The following is an 18,946-nucleotide window of genomic DNA, read 5'->3' as shown; positions in this document are numbered from 1 at the left end:
TTTGAAAATATTATAATATTTATTCATTTTTAATTGTTAAAAAAATATCCTTGTCGAGATATACGACTAGACTGTCATTCATCCACTCGTTTCTTATTTTATTATGTAAATCAATCTTTATTTTTTTTATCGTAAAAAATATTCTTTCAATAGATACAGTCACAACTGGTAAAACTAATTTCATCTCAATCAGACTATAAATCAATGGATAAGTTTTATTTTTTAAAGTTTTAGTAATTTTCTGAGCAAGACTTCCCAACTCTTCAATTCTAGAAAAATTTAAATTTTGTCGTATATTATGAATAAAATTCTTAAGTTGTTGCTCAATAACTATATAATTATTTGTTAAGAAGTCCAAATCACAAAATTGAACTAGTTTTTGAACATTAAATTCAGAACAAAAAAATTTTGGATGAAGACATGTATATAACAAAGTAATTTTGTGTCAACTTATGAAAAACGAGTATTCATCTCTGGTATAACTTAATTAACAACCTTAATTTGTAACAATAATAATTAATAAATAAATAAATCTTATTGGGGAATATAATAGAAATAAAATAAATTTTTTAGAAATAATATGTGATAGAAAATCTCACGATAATAAAAATTAGTGATGATTTACCTTCTATGCCTACTATGACCACCACTCAAACAAATTGTATTATATTCCATATCCAACACTGAGATCTAATTCAACTCACAAAATGTATTGACTTTACTTGTAATTGTATACCATCTTTCTTCCCTAAATATTTGAAATTGATCTTTCACACTTTCAATCGAACTTATGGCTTAGACAATATTTTTATTCTTTTGTTGTAAGACAAGTGACAACTCATGTGTCGTTTCCTATATCGTCTTCATCAAATGCAACATGAAAACAAACTCATAATTCCCCATTTTCTTATTCAAACTTTTGGCAATCCCTCTACTATCATAAGAACTATAATCATCACAAATATTCCCCAACACTTGTATCACTGAAGGTCACGTGGATAATAGATGAGCCAATGTCAAGTAGTATGATCTCCAATGAGTATCTCCTTACCTTACTAAATTAGTCTTGATTTTTGCCACTACTAGTATTCATCTCTCCACTCTCCAACATTGCAACAACCCGATCATGTTCAATTTGAGTTGATCTCTCCTTTTGCCTGATGCTCTAGCCATATTCACAATCATAAAGACATAGTTAAAAAAAAATCATTTACATCGAGATTACTCTTGACAACATCAATAAAAGTAACTGTAATTGGTGAGAAAAATAATGAATATATTTTGCATATGAATTTTCTTGCAAAATGAGAGATTTTAACCCATTGAATTCACCATGCATATTTAAAACTCTATTATATCCTTGACCTCTCAGTCTGGATAATGATAATCCATGTTTCACAAATAAAACATCGATAGCATCATTTAAATAATGAGAGCTAGTGGTAGATACATGTACAATTGCAAGTAATCGTTCAATTGCATGCCCTCTTTTGTTTACATATCCCAAAATAATTTTCATTTTCTCCTTCACTAAAATGTCTCAAGACTCATCAATCATTAAGGAGAAAACATTGTTTCCAATATCTTCAATTATGAAAAGTGTGATCTCAGAGGTACAAGCACGTGTAAGATCTTTTTGAATTGCTAGAGAAATCATTGCAACCTTAGAAATTACCTAATTTCATTGACTATACCATTGAAGCAATTCAAGAAAGTTTCCTATATTTAAAGACCTAGTTGACTCATCATGTCCACCGAAAGATAGTCTTTGCTTCAAAAGAAATTGTGTAATATCCAACATTGTTGTTAAATGAGTGTGATAAGAAACCTCCATATCTCACTCATGTGCTCGTAATATATTTGAAACGCTATGTTTTTTATCTTGAAAAGATTCAAATTGTACTCTAGTATGATTGTGACAACTATCCACAATACCAATATGCAAATTAAATATTTCTAATGTATTTTTCCAATTAATGAATCTCATTTTTACAAAGGCACCCTCTTTATATCAACCTCCTTTATTTGATGATTTAAAAAGATAACACTATAAGTAAAATGCCGCATCTTTTGAAATGTTATATTTTAGCCATGTATATATTTTATACTGGCTATCTTGGAAACTCCTTTCTTGATTACCAAAAGATCTTTTTGGATACATATGCTCAATTGGTTGACAAAGTGTCCTAGTCAAGTACTCTCTTCAGACTTTATCTCGAATAGAAACATCAAACTCTTAAATTGATTTTTATAATCCTGAATCACTAACAATATTATTTAAATCTAATTCCACACGAGATTGACTTTCCACAGCTTCACTAATATAAGGATCATTACAAGAACCCTCACTACGAAAATGTTTAGATTTTCAAAACCTCTCTTTAATCTATATAAATAAATAATTAAAAATAAATTCATGTACATTATGTAATTAAATCAATATTCACAATTAATTTAAAATTGAATTAAATAAATAATATATAATGGTCTAAATTATACTTCCCTAATTTCAAATTTAAATTTTTTCAAATACAACAACTAAAAATTTATATATTTTAAATTTTAATTTCTATATTGTAGAATTCAACCCCTATTTAAATTGAAATAAAAAAATAAAAAATTAATACTAAATTTCTAATAACCATATATCCTAAATACTCAAATACCCAAATTGATTATTCTCGGAGCTATAGTGTCATAGTAGGGCATTCAAGTTATCACCCAATTATCTACGATTCGATCCTCAACTATGACGTATTTGTATGAATTTTTTCTCCAAATTATGGGGGAGGGGGCATAATAAAAAGATACTAGGCTTCTGGGTTGGTCGCGCAGGTACACTTTCTGATTTATCCTGATGACCGATGAAAAATTTTCATAGAATTAGATCGGTCATCCCAAGAACAGTCAATAACGCTAACTAAGATTATCATTTTTTTCCAAATACCCAAATTGATTTTATGTTTTTTTAAATTTAAATACACAATACAATTATTTAATTAACAATATCAAAATGATAAGAATGGTACAACAATGGCCAATGGGAAATAAATATGTTATTTTTTTTTACTACTGATTGTATCTAGGTAGACTGAGCACTGAGTAGTCTAAGCAGCGATAATTGGGGCCGTTAGGCAATGGATAGAGTTGAGAAGCGAAGAGGGAGAGCACCGGAGAGCAGTTGAGTAGGGGTTCTTAAATTTGTTTTTGGAATGATAAATCAGTCAAATATGGAAAGGAGAGATTCATAGAAGAATTGAATTGTTAGCTTGTTGGACTTGGGTTGTAGCCTGTCAGCTACCAAATTAATAAGATGGCCCCTTTTTTATATAAGAAGTTAGTGGAACTAGAGATGATAATTTTTCTCGTGGATTCAGTGTCTCGCGGGGAAAATATGAAATGGGGACGAAGATCCCCGATTTATTTGGGGATGGGGGCAGGTTCGGGGATTTTTTTCAGGGATGAAGCAGATTCGGGGTGAGTATGGGGATATTGTCCTCATCCCCGAACTCACCTCGAAAATAATAATAATAATAATAATAATAATAATAATAATATTATTATTATTATTATATTTTTTAAAAATACTAATAATACTATTGATAATAATATTATTATTAAAAAATTTTAAATATTAATAATAAAATTATTATTATTATTAATATAAAATTAATTTGGGAATTAAAGCGGGAATGAGGTGAGGATGGGGATTTGATCCCTGATGATTCGGGTTCGGGGATTCCCCGAATCCGAAAAAGTGGAGATGAGACGATGATGAGGATGGGGATGAAATTCAAGGGCGGGGATGGGGATGACAAACCCGTCCCTGCCCCGCCCCATTGCCTCCCTGGGTGGAACGATCCACTAACTCTTGTATAAAATAAAATAAAAAAGGATGAAGATAATGAAGATGATAGACATTTTTTTTCTTCTCATTTCCCAAGACGTTGGTCATGACTCACCACTTACGTCTAGGACTTCATCTCTCGATGAGGGTTGAGCACAATTAGTCCCATCGCAACCTCCATGACTTCTCCTTCTCCGATAGATCTTAGCGAGAGCTTCAACTCACTCCGGCCCTCACCTAGATCCGCCCTATCCCCAAGTGGGTGTCGCCGGAAGGAACCCAGAGACTAATATTACATATGGACTCAGAGTCGGTGGCTTGGGATGAGAATGGGAAATCTTTTACGGGTGAGGGAGGCGGTGGCGGTCACACCACCACTGGAGAGCCATCTTCTTAATTTTGATTTATTTCTTTAATTTTTTTTATAATTCAAATGTCCAATGGATCTGACTAATACTAATAAAAATTTTCTATAAATCATTAGGACAAATCGTACAAATGGATTATCGTAAATCAAGGCCTCAAGGGTATACTCAGGATTTAAAATTACTTAAGTCTACTGCCAATTATAATTGATATAATAAAATTAATTAATTTAAAAATATAAATAAAATAAAAAAAGTATGTAAATATTAATTTTTGGAAATATGTAATACAAGTTTTTAATATTTAATAATTCAAAAATACGGAGCAAAAATATTATTGAAGTTGCGTTCTTTGATAAACAATCTTAAAATCAAACTCATTATCTTTATATTGTTATCAATTTTTTTTAACCAACTTTTGTTAAATACATATGACCATAAAATTGCAAAAAACTCTTTGTTCATCTTATTATGAATAAATATTTTAATAAGTTTCATAGTTGAAAATGTTTGTTCGTAGAAACATAAAGAGGTAAAATAAGAGGAATCAACTTGACAATTAAAAATATATATTAGATTAAAAATTCCCAACTAAGGGATTATTTTCCCACAATTCTTAATAATAAAATTTTAGACTAAAAATCCAAACTTGAAAATTCATAAACAACATCGTCCAATATTATCGTAACTCAAATAATTACAACTAAATATTCGACATAATTTTAGAGTTGTCAAATTTTATCTCAAAATCCCACAATTTCAGAACTTATAACAATAAATCTAACCTAAGAAAAAAAAAAAACAATAAATCAATAAAAAAAATAAAATTAGCAATATATATGAGACAAAAATCAAACTAACTTAAATAAGTAAAATTCTCACTCAAGGCAAGTCGCAAATCGACCAATACATGTTGGAATTGAGCTTCAAAACTCTTAAAATCATAGCTAAATTGAGCGGAAAATTTGATTTGGAATTTAGTTGAAACTCCTAAAAAATAAAATAAAATTGATTTGGGTCGGAGTTGTAGAAATTGACGCCTAAGAAAAAGTAACCATCTTAATTTGATGAATCTCAAAAGTAATTTAGAAATAAATAGTACAAAGTCTTATATAGTTAATTATAAGAAAAATCTAAATCCTAAATTGAAAAGTTAAATAACTAAATTACCTTTGAGGTTATAAACAAATAATTCTAATAAAATTATAAATCTAACATAAAGGTGGTCACGTGGTGATTTTCCCCAAATTATTGTTAAAAGCTCGAACGGAGGTGGTGATCACGATTCACGACCTAAACTCTAGAAAATTGTCAGCAAAATAACAAAAATGGAGAACAATTCACATACAACCTGTATGAATTAGGGTTTGTTTTCACCATTTCTTGCTTAAATATTTGGTTCAAGCCACAAATCAATGCAATTGGACCTGGATTAGGTTGGATTAAGATTGGATGTCCTTTTCTAGTAGTTTTCCCGTGACAATAGGTTAGAATTGGAAGGGTAGGGAGACGATAAGAATGATCAATGAGTTAATGAGTGGGGCTGGAAAAAAAATCCAAAGACATGCCAAAAATTAGTGGGACTAGATCTCACCTTAGCCATGGGTGGCTCTGTCCCTTGTCAAAGGGTTTGACATCACAAATAATTATAATTTCTCATATATAATATATGGTTCGAATCTTTATTATCGTTCATTTACGATCACATCAAAATCCTGGGTTCTTCATTTATGATGAACCAGTAATATTGAATATAGAGTGATCGATTCAGTTTCATAGAATTTTTTATCGGCTACTAGATTAAATCGTGAAGCGCACGGTAAGCAGCTTAGAAGCTCAGTATTTCATGATTATGTGTCCTATTTGAAAGAAAAATTTCTACAAATGATCCATAGGCGAGAATCAAACTACATATATCTAGATGACAACTTGATGCCCCTCCTCTGCACCACTAGGGGCTTTTGTTTTCCTCAATTTGACCTCAAAGAAGCTGTTGAGCAACAAATTCAAACATTAGTTTTTACTGTATTTAACCATAAAAATCTAATGCAAGTTAAACAAATCAGTTGCATCAAAATTCAAAAGAAAATGTAGTCATAGATTAATTCCCTTAAAACAAAGAAAGCTATTGTTGAAGCGGAAGAAGGTTTAGGTACCTGGGGCAATGAGAAGCGGTATACTACAAATGATTTTCTCTCTAATGAGAAATAAGCCTAAGAATGTTAACTATCTGGATGGGCCTTCATGAAAGTTTCCTGATTTATCCTAGTAATCAGTGGAAAATTTTCATAAAGCCAGGTGAGTCATTGCGAGATTAATTTGTTTGAAGAATTGGATATCTGAAGTAAACTGAAATAATAATTAATTAACACTCAGTCACTCTGATGTTGACATTTGAAGAAGTAGACAACAATTGAAAGAAGCATGGAGGAGAAGATAAAAAAACAAGTTCACAGATTTAACTCATTTAAATATATTCATAGAATCTAATTAAATTTAATTCGACTATAACATGGTTAAATAAAATTTAAATCAATTTAAATTTTAACCAACATATTCTATCTTTGTACCTATATGAATTTTATTCCGTCCCAATTCAATTTTAAATAAGCATCTTCAATTTAATTTGTTTATTTATTTATAAGTAATGATTCGTAAGGACAAAAATCTTAGAGAGATAGACATATATATTCATGATTTATCATTTTAACTTTTGTAGCCCATCAGTTTTTAGATATTTATCTTTGAGATTTTTCCTCTTATATATCATTGTTCTTTATTTATTTTATTAAAAGTTTAATATTTAATAAATTCATATAGATTTAACTAGATGAATATTTCTAGAATGAAAGCCCAAGCATTCACCCTCCATTTCTATATGGGCAATATTAAATTATTAAAATATGGCCCGCTAAAATATACTTTTAACATCATTATCAAAGTATTAAAGTAAATTTCTCTCTTCATATTAATAATTAATTATAACTTAATATTACATGCATTGCAATTCATTTTCTAATTGGTCAGACAACAAAATTTATTATTTCTATACCCTTATCTCTTTTTATATTAAAAACTTTGGAGGGGTGGCCAACGCCATCGCCTCTAACTCTGACGTCACTTGGAGTCGTTTCCGGACATGGCGGTGACACAGAACGAGAGCGGTAAATCTTCGACGGACGGGGGAGGCGGTGGCGCCGTCATCGGAGAGCCACTTTCTTAATTTCGATTTATTTTCCTCAACTTGACAATCAGATCAGTCACCGAGCAACAATGCTACTTCTCCAACAGAATTTGGATGGCAAATTTGTGTTTTTTAATATCAAAAGCAATAGAATTAAACAAATGATCAGTTACACAAAAGAAAATGTTGCCGTAGATTAATCATTTTAAGTCACATCAGTGGACATTTGGATGCTCAACTCGTCCGCACACGTATAAGGATTATTAGTTCTAATACTAATGACTAACACATGATTTAAATTTAATAAATCAGTTACGTTCATGATAAATTACGCATACATCACTAATCTCTCGAGCTCACTGATAAACATAAGGAAAAACGACATAGTCGATCACATCAAAAGGAAAGGAGTTTTAAGATAAATTTTAAACTAAAATAAATAATTACAATTATATTGTTATGACTTTCATAGCTGTAACCACAGGTTGATTTTATGTAAATAATTAAATATTACGATTAAATTATATTTTAGATGCTATTAAACTTTTAAATCGTATCGCAAACGTGGCGGTTTAACTTTCGAAGAGTAGTTAATAAATTTGAAAGTACTTTTATATCAGACTGGAACGGCGGCAACGACAAACATAATTTATAATTAGATTCTGTTTTAATTATTATAATCAGTATTAGCGTTTGAAATAGAAGCGTAATTAAATTAAGTCGCTTTGGGAGAAATAAAATTAATTTGAAAAGTTTTGGAGTGGACCCGTTAATGGAGACAAAGTGCGTCTGCCTGTAACTCTATGGGACCTGAAAGATTCGGCTAATTGGGGAGCGGGTAGGAAGGTAGGTATTTGCGACGATAAAAGAGGATGAGAGAAAATGATGTGGGCTTCAACTCTCGGTCTTTGCATCCACTCCACATGAAACCCGAAGCAGGGAAGGGCAGCGGAGCGGAGAAAGGTGGTCGAGGAGGAGAAAGGTGCGATTTTTCGTCTTTTTCTGCGATTTTTTGTGCGCCTTATTGGTTTCAATTTCCGTGATTTCGGTTGGGAGATCGATCCGATTCCACTCGGAAGCTTCCTGAAACGAGGAGAGGATCACGTGTGGCGGCCGATCTCTTCCACTCCAATTCGTCTTCCCTGGTGTCCTTTGAAGAACTCGAGTGGATTGCAGTGTTTCCGTCGAGTTCTTCGGACGTGGATCGTCTCCGATTTTGATATTTTGGGGTCCTTGTTGTTCCGCTTTTGATATTTTGGGGTCCTTGTTGTTCCGCTTTTGATATTTTGGGGTCCTTGTTGTTCCGCTTGTTGCTTTCGTCCCTTCTCCGGGTGATTTTTTCCCCTAGGAAATTGACAAGATTATATATTTTTTTTCTTGTTGCAGATATAGTTTCTAAGGTGTTGGTTTGAGTTCTTCATTTCGAGTTAGGAAGTGCTATCGGATTGGTTTGCATGATTGTATCAGAGTTTTGTATCGCAGTGCATGTTTTGAAAAGAAATCGGTTGTTCACCATGAAGTGAGTTAGAGTGTTGTTGTTGATTCCTCATAAGATAGAAAAGAGGCTTCTTGAAGGGGGAGTTCGGGTCTTCTTCTCTTGAGTTGGACAGGGTTACTTGTCGTCATAAAATTTTGTAGGGAGTTTGACTGAGTGGCCTAAAGTTTCTCTTGGGGAAATCTGAATCAGAATTGGTTGCTTAGTGAAATTTTCAATCGTTTTGGCTAGCAACAAATGAACAAATCAGAATGAGAGGGCTAGGAAAGGCCATCGTCTATGGAACCCTTTGGAAAGAGGTTCCCTAATCTGTTAAAGTTAGCGAAATCCTGGATTACTTCAAAGACCGAGCCAGATTCAATTTCAAGGGCCTTTTGGATGCCTGATGATAGTTGTATGGTATGTTATGAATGTGATTCACAGTTCACAATTTTCAATCGCAGGCACCATTGCCGGAAGTGTGGGCGCATTTTCTGTGCTAAGTGCACCTCAAATTCTGTCCCTATAAATTTGTATGACTCGGAGAGTTTCCAGGAGGAAGGGGAGTTTATTCGTGTGTGCAATTTTTGCTTCAAGCAGCGGGAGGATGTGACCACCTCAAGAAATGAAGCAGAACCACCAAACCCAATCCTTACTCCTTCCCTTTCAAATGCAAGTTTTGATAGCACAAAGTCCAGTGGTGCTGGTAACAGTAGCTTGTCAACAGCAGTTTCTTTCACATACTCAGGCGGAGCTTACCAGCAAGTGTCCTCTGGCCCTGCTCTCAGTCCCAGCCATTCTGTTCAGTTGGAAAATTGCTTTGACAAACAAGACTTACTGATAGGAGAGGGTTGCATGGATTCCTTGGTTGACAAGGGCGACCATTCACCAACTCAATTCGAACTTTCCTTAAACAGGTGTGTTTATCTTTTTAATATCACTATCTCTATAGCAGCATGCTATTCACTTGCCAATGGAATTGATAATGTCTCATGATATTCATGCATGTCCATATGATAACTTTCTGCTTATGTCATTGTATGCCATAAAATCCTCATATCATTCAATTGTGATTGGACTTAGGGTCCTATCAGATTCTAAATATGGTTGCATATTAATCCACGAGATTAGAGCAGGTGACTATATGTTCATCTGACGCTTAACCTATACAATTCGGCTCAAAATGAATTAAGTTAGATAAAATTGTACCTTTAACAAACACGTCATAATCCAAAAGGGGCTGCCACATTGTTTTATTTTTAAGCTTGTTGAACTCGGAGGAACTGGCTGTAATTCATTATTTCTGAAATAGCCAAAGGGAAATACGCTACTTCTGCTATTATAAATAACTAAATTTTATTTAACCAAGACCTAACCTATGCAAATTGGTGCATAGATGAGTTAAAATTGTGCTACATTTAACAAGGCAATGTTATTAAAAAAAGGCCATCTTGTTGCTTGTTCAACCTGGTGAACTGAATGAACTTTACTTTTTGAAATAGCGAGTTGATGACTTGTGTATTGAGCAACCTAAGTGTAACTATAGTTCAACGTACATATATGAAGTCTAAATTAAAGAAAGCATTTTTTTTAATCTTTTGTTTCTTTTGATAAAGTAATACATGAACTTTGAAACAAACATGTTAATTTATCCAATACTTCTGGTTTCCACCTAGCTCTTGCTTTGGTGTTTTAATGATTCCACTTATTTATATCAACTTAAAATATTGATTAATTAATTAGTGTGCATTGAATTGAGGAATTATCCACGAGCGAATATGTGGAATCAACTTTCATGAACACATTGATTTTGTTTGAAAAGAGAAACAAAAAAAAGAAAATCTAAAATCAAACTAAATAATTTAATAAATAATTATTAGAAGGTGTGCTAAGATTTAAATTTATTATTATTAGTCAATTATTGAATTTGATAATTAATTTGAGGAACAACTATATAAATTTTTATTAGAAGGCGTGTTATATAAAATTTATTTGCAAATTAGATGCCTTATATTAAAAAAATCCTGACTAGTTTAAAATTTGTAAATGATTCTAAATTTAGGTTTCTGTTGTAGACAAGTTTTGCTCATAAAATTATTTTGAATGATAGAACTTTGTCTACCCGACCCTACCTATGGCATAAGGCTTGATTGTTGTTGTTGATAGAACTTTGTCTACATTTTAATCACTGTCATCAGGATGTCATATTTTCTTCTTCCTGAAATTTTATGGCGTTCTTATTTATTGGAGATTCTCTATCTTCAAAGTTATTTCGGAGAATTAAACTTAAATTTGTAGTTTTCCTCTGGTTATACAGGAGTGATGATGATGAAGATGATTATGGAACATGTCGGTGGGGTTCAGAAGAACAAACATATGTTAACTCTAATGAATTCTATGGGCCGCTTGAATTCAACGAATCTGGGAAGACCTGCGGATCACAGAAAGCCGCTGAAGGAAATATTGGTACACATGAAATCACTGTTCTGTTGCCTGACAACAGAAACTGCCAAACTCATTTAAGCACTGATAAGGTAGAAGAACATTGTACAGTAAATAATGTTGAATGTGATACTTCATCTTCCATATTTGGTGCGGATGCTACTGATGCAGAACCTATGGATTTTGAGAGCAATAAACAACTTTGGCTTCCTCCAGAGCCTGAAGATGAAGAAGATGAGAAAGAAGCTGTTTTATTTGATGAAGAAGAAGATGATACTGCAGGAGAGTGGCGCTATATGCGTTCATTAAATAGCTTTGGAAGTTTTGAACACAGAAATAGAGACCGATCCATTGAGGAACATAAGAAAGCCATGAAAAATGTTGTTGAAGGACACTTTAGGGCTTTGGTGGCTCAACTTCTTCAAGTTGAAAATTTACCTATTTCTGAAGAAGAAGACAAGAAAAACTGGCTAGATATACTAACCTCTTTGTCATGGGAAGCAGCAACACTTCTTAAACCAGACACTAGTAGTGGTGGAGGAATGGATCCTGGATTATATGTCAAGATTAAGTGCCTAGCTTGTGGGCATCGCAGTGATAGGTACGCTGATGTTCAATGCTTTGAAATGCTGATTAGACTTTTAGGGATCATTTGGTATGGAGGTTCAAATTTCTAGGAATATCTTTCACTAAAAAATTATCCATTGAAATGTTATGCCCTTGAAATTTATTTCTAGCAAGATAATAAAATACATTTGGATATTATCGTGTAAGATGTGACCAAAACATTGTTTGTGAGTGCATAAAAAACTAAAATTTAATTAAACTTTGGACGACTAAAAGACCTAGATCTACATCAGTAGACAACTACATTAACAAAAGTAGAAAAATATAAATAGTTAGTTACTACTAATAACTGCTACACATCAAAGTACATTAAATATTCAAGTATTTAAAGTGTTTCTATTTAAAATATTCTCACCAATTCTCATGCCATGAGTATATACATATAGTCCATGATGGTTTTTTTAAGTTGACTTCACTAATAATTGCAAATGATCCTTCTCCATAATGGGATGTGCCCCTCATGATAGTGAAATATAAATGGTGCACATTGTTGTCATAGGATCAGTTATCATGATTTTTGATTTGGTCTGTGTATTGCTGGATGTTTCCTTGATTCTTAACATAATTTTTTCCCTTGTTTTCTTTTAGTATGGTGGTGAAAGGAGTTGTGTGCAAGAAGAATGTGGCTAACCGACGCATGCTTTCAAGGATTGAGAAAGCTCGTTTTCTACTCCTTGGTGGAGCTCTTGAATATCAGCGAGTATCTAATTTGTTTTCTAGTATTGATACTCTGTTGCAGCAGGTTTGTTGGGCCGTTATTCTTGACATACATGTTTCATGTAGATGCTTAACTAGTATTTCATATTTCATAAATTATTCAGGAAATGGATCACTTAAAGATGGCAATTGCAAAGATAGATGCTCACCACCCCAATGTTCTTTTGGTTGAGAAATCAGTTTCACGTTTTGCTCAAGATTATCTTCTTGCTAAAAATATTTCACTTGTTTTGAATATCAAAAAGCCGCTTCTAGAGCGTATTGCACGCTGCACTGGTGCTGAGATTGTCCCTTCAATTGATCGTCTTGATCGTCTTTCATCATCTCCTAAGCTAGGGCATTGTGACATCTTTCATGTGGAGAAATTCATTGAAGAACATGACAGTGCCTGTCAGGAGGGGAAGAAACCCATAAAAACATTGATGTTTTTTAGGGGATGCCCAAAACCCTTGGGGTGCACGGTAAGTGCTCAAGTTTCATGGTTTATTTCTTACTTTAGTTATTATGTACATATAGTTGCAAACTCAAACATTATTGTTGACATTTTTATTGGGCCAACTCTTGAAGAAAGCAAACTCAAGAGCAATTGATTTTACTGGTTCTTTAATTTCTGCCCCCTTACTTTTTTCCCCCTTTTAATATGATGTTGCTTCCTCAAGTTATTTTATGTTTCTGAAGACAGCTACATTGATGCTGATGTTTTCTCATTTGAGTTTTTAAGACACAAGGTCCTTAAAGATTTATCTGAGTATCCTTTTTTTGTTTTACAGATTTTACTTAAGGGTGCCAGTGGCGATGAGCTGAAGAAAATCAAACATGTTCTTCAATATGGAGTTTTTGCAGCATATCATTTGGCATTGGAAACATCTTTTCTTGCTGATGAGGGGGCATCTCTTCCAGAACTTCCGTTGAAATCTCCCATTACTGTTGCACTTCCAGATAAACCCTCAATCATAAACCGATCTATATCCACAGTTCCTGGCTTCATAACCTCTCCAGCTGATAAGTCACAATCTAATAATCTTGTTCAAACTTCTGGTAAATCAGATTCCAATTTAGGAGCAGAAACTGGATCAGCGTTACCACTTTCTTCTGAATATAATATTTCTCAGACCAATTTGTCTCTCCCTAACTCTAACAGTACAGCTGTAAGTAGGCATGATCTTTTGGTTGACAGAGGCAACCAACTGAATAACATGGGAGAGCAACGCCTAACTCCTTTTGTTTCTTTGTCTCACCCAGTCCCAGATCCAAGATATTTCTTTGGCCATTCTGCATGTCATTCTGGAGAACAGAATAACACAGGCTTTTTAAGGGGTAATGAACCTGGATGCATGGAAATTCATAACGAAACAACTCTAATTCATCCATCCCAAACACCCAACTTTCACAAAAGCATAGGAACCTTAAAGGATGCTAGGGGGACAAACTGTGATGTGCAAAGAGATGACTTAAAAACTATAAAAATACAAGAAGATAATGTAAGAAATGATGACCTGATTACAAAGGAAGAATTCCCACCATCTCCATCAGATCATCAGAGCATTCTGGTTTCTCTATCTTCACGTTGTGTTTGGAAAGGTACTGTTTGTGAACGTTCACATCTATTCCGCTTCAAATACTATGGCAGTTTTGACAGGCCTCTTGGGAGATACTTACGAGACCACCTGTTTAATCAGGTTTCTATTTTTTATTTTGTTTTATTTCCTTTACATGTGTGTTTCCTAGAGTGATTTATCTGAAGTAGCTTTCTATTCTAACACCATGTACTTCAGAGTTACAAGTGTCGCACCTGTGAGATGCCATCAGAAGCTCATATATATTGTTATACTCATCGCCAAGGTAGTCTGACAATATCAGTTCAGAAGCTTGAAGAATTTGTTTTACCAGGAGCACATGACGGAAAGATATGGATGTGGCATAGGTGCCTACGTTGCCCACGAGCTAATGGACTACCTCCTGCCAGTCCAAGAGTTGTAATGTCTGATGCTGCTTGGGGTTTGTCTTTTGGTAAATTTTTGGAGCTTAGCTTTTCAAATCATGCCGCTGCAAGTAGAGTAGCTAGCTGTGGTCATTCACTACACAGGGATTGTCTACGATTTTACGGGTACTTTTCTTTTACCTTTATTTTCTTTTAACACTTGAAAAGATAATTTGTACTGTTCTTGTTCATCATTGATGTTTGTCCCTACATGACCAGATATGGGGAAATGGTTGCTTGCTTCAAATATGCACCGATCAATGTACACTCTGTCTATTTGCCACCTTCGATTCTGGACTTTAACTACCAACATCAAGATTGGGTGCAAGAAGAAGCAGATAAGGTCTCATTTAACTACCAGCACTAATGGTTAGTGCAGAATTATTCAACACTATTGGTGGTTAACTTAATTATTTTATATAATTTGACAGCTGAGTGATATTGCACTTGATTTCTTCACTCAAGTGCAAAAAACACTGCACCAACTTGAAGAGAAAATGTTTGACGTTGGTTCTCATGATGGAAACATAAAAGTCCTTGAAGGGATTTTGAAGAAAGAGAAAGAAGAGTTTGAGGTGAGGAAACATAATTACTGCCTCTTTTCTTTTATATAATTTTCCATGTCTTCATGCAATGACTTCTTTCTCATATGGATGAGGATATCTGCTACTTTACTGGTTTCAGGAATCTATTCGGACAGTATCTAAACAGGAGGAAACAGATGTGCAGCCGTTTGTTGATATTCTTGAAATTAACAAGTTGCAAAGGAAATTGCTGTTCCTGTCCTATGTATGGGATAAACGAATAAAATTTGCTGCTACTGCATGTAGTAAAGGTTTGCCGATCAGGAATAAAGAGGATCTAGCTCCTAGGGTAGGAAGGAGCTTCACAAAGTCAGACTCTTCAGTTTCTATAGCCTCTGCTGAATCCCATAATGGGAGCGGAAGTAAAGATGAAAATGATCAATGCAAGCAACCTTCAGATCGTGAGAAACTAGATTTAGAACATGAGAGCGCCAAAGTTCTCTCTACTAGCACAAGTGCAAGCGATCAGATTGATTCTCTAGAATTGAAGGTTGGTCCATGTAAGGTTGTTTCTGATGGGCAATTTCCTGTCATGGATGAGCTCTCTAACACCTTGGATGCAAAGTGGATAGGTGACAATGGCCCTACATTAGTTGATTCAAGCAAATTGAATCCAGAAGACCTAGATGAAACAACTCATGTGATTTCATCTTCCAAAAATTTTGAAGAAAGCTGTCACATTGATTCAAATTCAACAGCATCTTCAAATACTTCTAGAGCAGGGCCATCAGGCGACCATGCTGAAGATGCATCTGTCTGTATCATGACATCTATATCTGACCTCTATGCTTCTTTCAACAAGGATATTGATGGTGCCCTTGGTGCATATCATCCTGAAAATATACATATATTTAAGGAGTTATTGCAGAAGGGATGGGGAAGTCTGTTTCTTCCCCTCGGCGTTAATGATACTGTCATTCCAATATATGATGATGAACCAACAAGCGTCATAGCTTATGCTCTTGTTTGTGCTGATTACCAATCTCAAATATCTGATGAGGCTGAGAAGCTAAGAGATGGCAGGGAGTCTCCAATTTCTTTTACCACCAAGGATTATGGAAACTCTTACATCTTTCAATCATTTGATGATATTCCTTTTGAAAGTTTTAAGAGTTTCGGGTCCATTGATGACAGCACCTTGTCGATAGCGGTTAGCAAGGGCCCCCTGACCGTAGATCCACTTGCATCCACCAAATCAATGCATGTTAGGGTCTCTTTTGCAACAAGGTATAGTGTGACATGCTACTATGCAAGACAGTTTAAAGCATTAAGGAGAATTTGCTGCCCATCTGAACTAGACTTTATAAGGTCTCTTAGTCGATGCAAAAAATGGGGCGCACAAGGTGGGAAGAGCAATGTCTTTTTTGCTAAGTCTCTGGATGATAGATTCATTATAAAGCAGGTTACCAAGACTGAATTAGAATCATTTATTAAATTTGCCCCAGAGTATTTCAAGTATCTAACTGAATCCATAAGAACTGGGAGTCCAACATGTTTGGCAAAGATTCTCGGCATTTATCAGGTATCTAATCCTTTCATCCTCTTTTCATATCTGATTTTCCATATTTCTTACTGAAGCTGGTGGCAGTGCAGTTACCAAAAATCCTAATCTGTCTAAAATTTGTCCTCTTATGCTTCTTAGATTGCTTTAGGGGGAAAAAGTGTGCCTATTCACTATATCAATCACACTTCTTAACAATTGACATCACACTTCTTGAAGCATAAACTGAAAGCATCAGATTTGCTCTTATTAATCCCTCACTAAAACAGCCTCCTTTATTTTGTATGCTGACATGAACATGACCACCAATCTGGATAGATCTTTTTCTTATTAACCATTTTCATGTGCAAGCAGTACTTTATCCTTTTCTAAGACAAACATTTTCTTTTTATTGTAATATAAGGTTGCAGTCAAAAGCTCGAAGGGTGGAAAAGAAACTAAGATGGATGTTCTTGTAATGGAGAACCTTTTATATGGAAGGAGTGTCAAGTGGTTGTATGACCTTAAAGGATCTTCCAGGTCTCGATATAATGCAGATTCAAGCGGTAACAATAAGGTGCTGCTTGATCAAAATTTGATCGAGGCAATGCCTACTTCTCCAATTTTTGTTGGAAACAAAGCAAAGAGACTTCTGGAAAGAGCAGTGTGGAATGACACTGCATTTCTTGCGGTAAGTACTGTTTTTATAGGCCTGCTCCTTACATTACAAATATTGTCCAGGAAACAGGTCCTTTATGAACACACCAATTTCTGCAAATTATTGGAATTGTGAAATATAAATCTTATATCTACTTGGACGGGGTAAAAACTGAGAAAGTAAATGATGACTAGTTCCCACATGAATGCATTCTCTCTGCTGAAAAAAATTTACAATTTGGAGAAAGCCTACTTCTCCAACCTATACAATATTTTTCTTAACTCAGATTATATGATAATTGTTTGTCAACTACTAAGAATACTAAAGTGATTGAAACTGCTAGCATTGAATGCTCCCCATCCTTTCTAATTCCTTCTGTTTTCCCAACTCTTTTGTTGACATTTTTCATGTTTTCTTGTAGTCTGTTGATGTGATGGATTACTCTTTGCTCGTGGGGGTGGATGAGAACAAGCATGAGCTGGTTCTTGGGATCATTGATTTTATGCGGCAATATACGTGGGACAAGCACCTCGAGACATGGGTGAAAGCTTCAGGGATTCTGGGAGGACCCAAAGACGCATCTCCTACTGTGATCTCACCCAAGCAGTACAAAAAAAGATTCAGAAAAGCAATGTCAGCGTACTTCATTGTGGTTCCGGATCAATGGTCACCACCCACCATTATACCAAGTCAATCACAGTCTGACCTTGGCCAAGATGATCAACTAGCTGCCTTACCAAATTAATAAAATGCCAGTGTCAACATATTTTTAAGGTTTGAAATGGCTACACTGATCCTACCATGACACCAAGCTGGTTGCAGCCAGCCCGATCGGTCTTTGCCAAGTGAACCTGCTTTGCTGCTCTCCGCACCATGCTGTTCATGTGAATGCCATCAAAATGTACAGTGGGTGATTGCTCACATTTTTGTGTCATTTCACACCAAATCTACCCTCATATATAAAATCTTATAGTGTTCTTAGATTTCTGCCTCTCTCCTTGTTTTCTCTACACATGCCCCATTTATGTGTCTAAGGTATGAAACATGGATAGTGGTCTCCAAATCCATAAACTTGCTCTTTGTCTGCCATTTATTTGTTTTTGTGTCCATGAACTCGATTGTCAGAGGGCAGTAGTGTATGTGATACTGGAAGTAGAGGCAGCACTAGAATAAGTATGTACATTTCAGCCATCGCAATAAATCTGATTGCATGTATTTCAAGAGCCCAGATCATAGTGATGGAATAATCTTTTTTCTTGTTGCAACAATGACATTTATTGGCAATTAAGTTGATTAGTGGCCACTTTTAGGCAATTAATGAATAAATTAATCATAATATCTTCATGATTTGTGCTCTGTATGTGATGTAAAGTAATATATTTTTACCCAAATAATCTGGATCAATCGAGCAGATGATGGAAACTTTATGATTTATAAAATTGAAATTCTCTGAAATTGTCACACTTTAATCAAATCGATTTTGATTTTTAATTCAAATTGGATATGTATTGTCCCACCAATTGAATTGAAGTGATTTGAGAAGCAAAGTTGCCCAAGTTGCATTGTCCTTGTTGATAAGAAAAGGAC

General features: G+C 34.4%; 1 protein-coding gene across 3 annotated transcripts; it reads left to right on the top strand.

Annotated features, from left to right (window-relative positions):
* The first annotated feature begins 8,231 nt into the window (after positions 1-8,231).
* LOC122046046 (1-phosphatidylinositol-3-phosphate 5-kinase FAB1B-like) lies at positions 8,232-18,580 on the top strand. Of its 3 annotated transcripts, none has more exons than XM_042606538.1 (12): positions 8,232-8,378; positions 9,335-9,787; positions 11,188-11,913; positions 12,528-12,681; positions 12,761-13,117; positions 13,427-14,335; positions 14,432-14,763; positions 14,857-14,980; positions 15,069-15,212; positions 15,322-16,743; positions 17,126-17,392; positions 17,781-18,580. In XM_042606538.1, exons 1-12 carry the CDS (start codon positions 8,269-8,271, stop codon positions 18,102-18,104), a joined length of 5,322 nt encoding a protein of 1,773 aa, XP_042462472.1. In that variant the 5' UTR covers positions 8,232-8,268; the 3' UTR covers positions 18,105-18,580. The 3 variants fall into 3 exon arrangements, with proteins under 3 accessions (XP_042462472.1, XP_042462471.1, XP_042462469.1); XM_042606537.1 differs by having other exon boundaries at positions 8,246-8,378; positions 8,783-9,787; XM_042606535.1 differs by lacking the exon at positions 8,232-8,378 and adding an exon at positions 8,477-8,625 and having other exon boundaries at positions 8,783-9,787.
* Positions 18,581-18,946: the final 366 nt, after the last annotated feature.

This window comes from Zingiber officinale, chromosome 2B (genome assembly GCF_018446385.1).
Source record: "Zingiber officinale cultivar Zhangliang chromosome 2B, Zo_v1.1, whole genome shotgun sequence".
NCBI classification, from domain to species: domain Eukaryota; kingdom Viridiplantae; phylum Streptophyta; class Magnoliopsida; order Zingiberales; family Zingiberaceae; genus Zingiber; species Zingiber officinale.
This window is presented reverse-complemented; position numbering and strand designations above follow the sequence as displayed.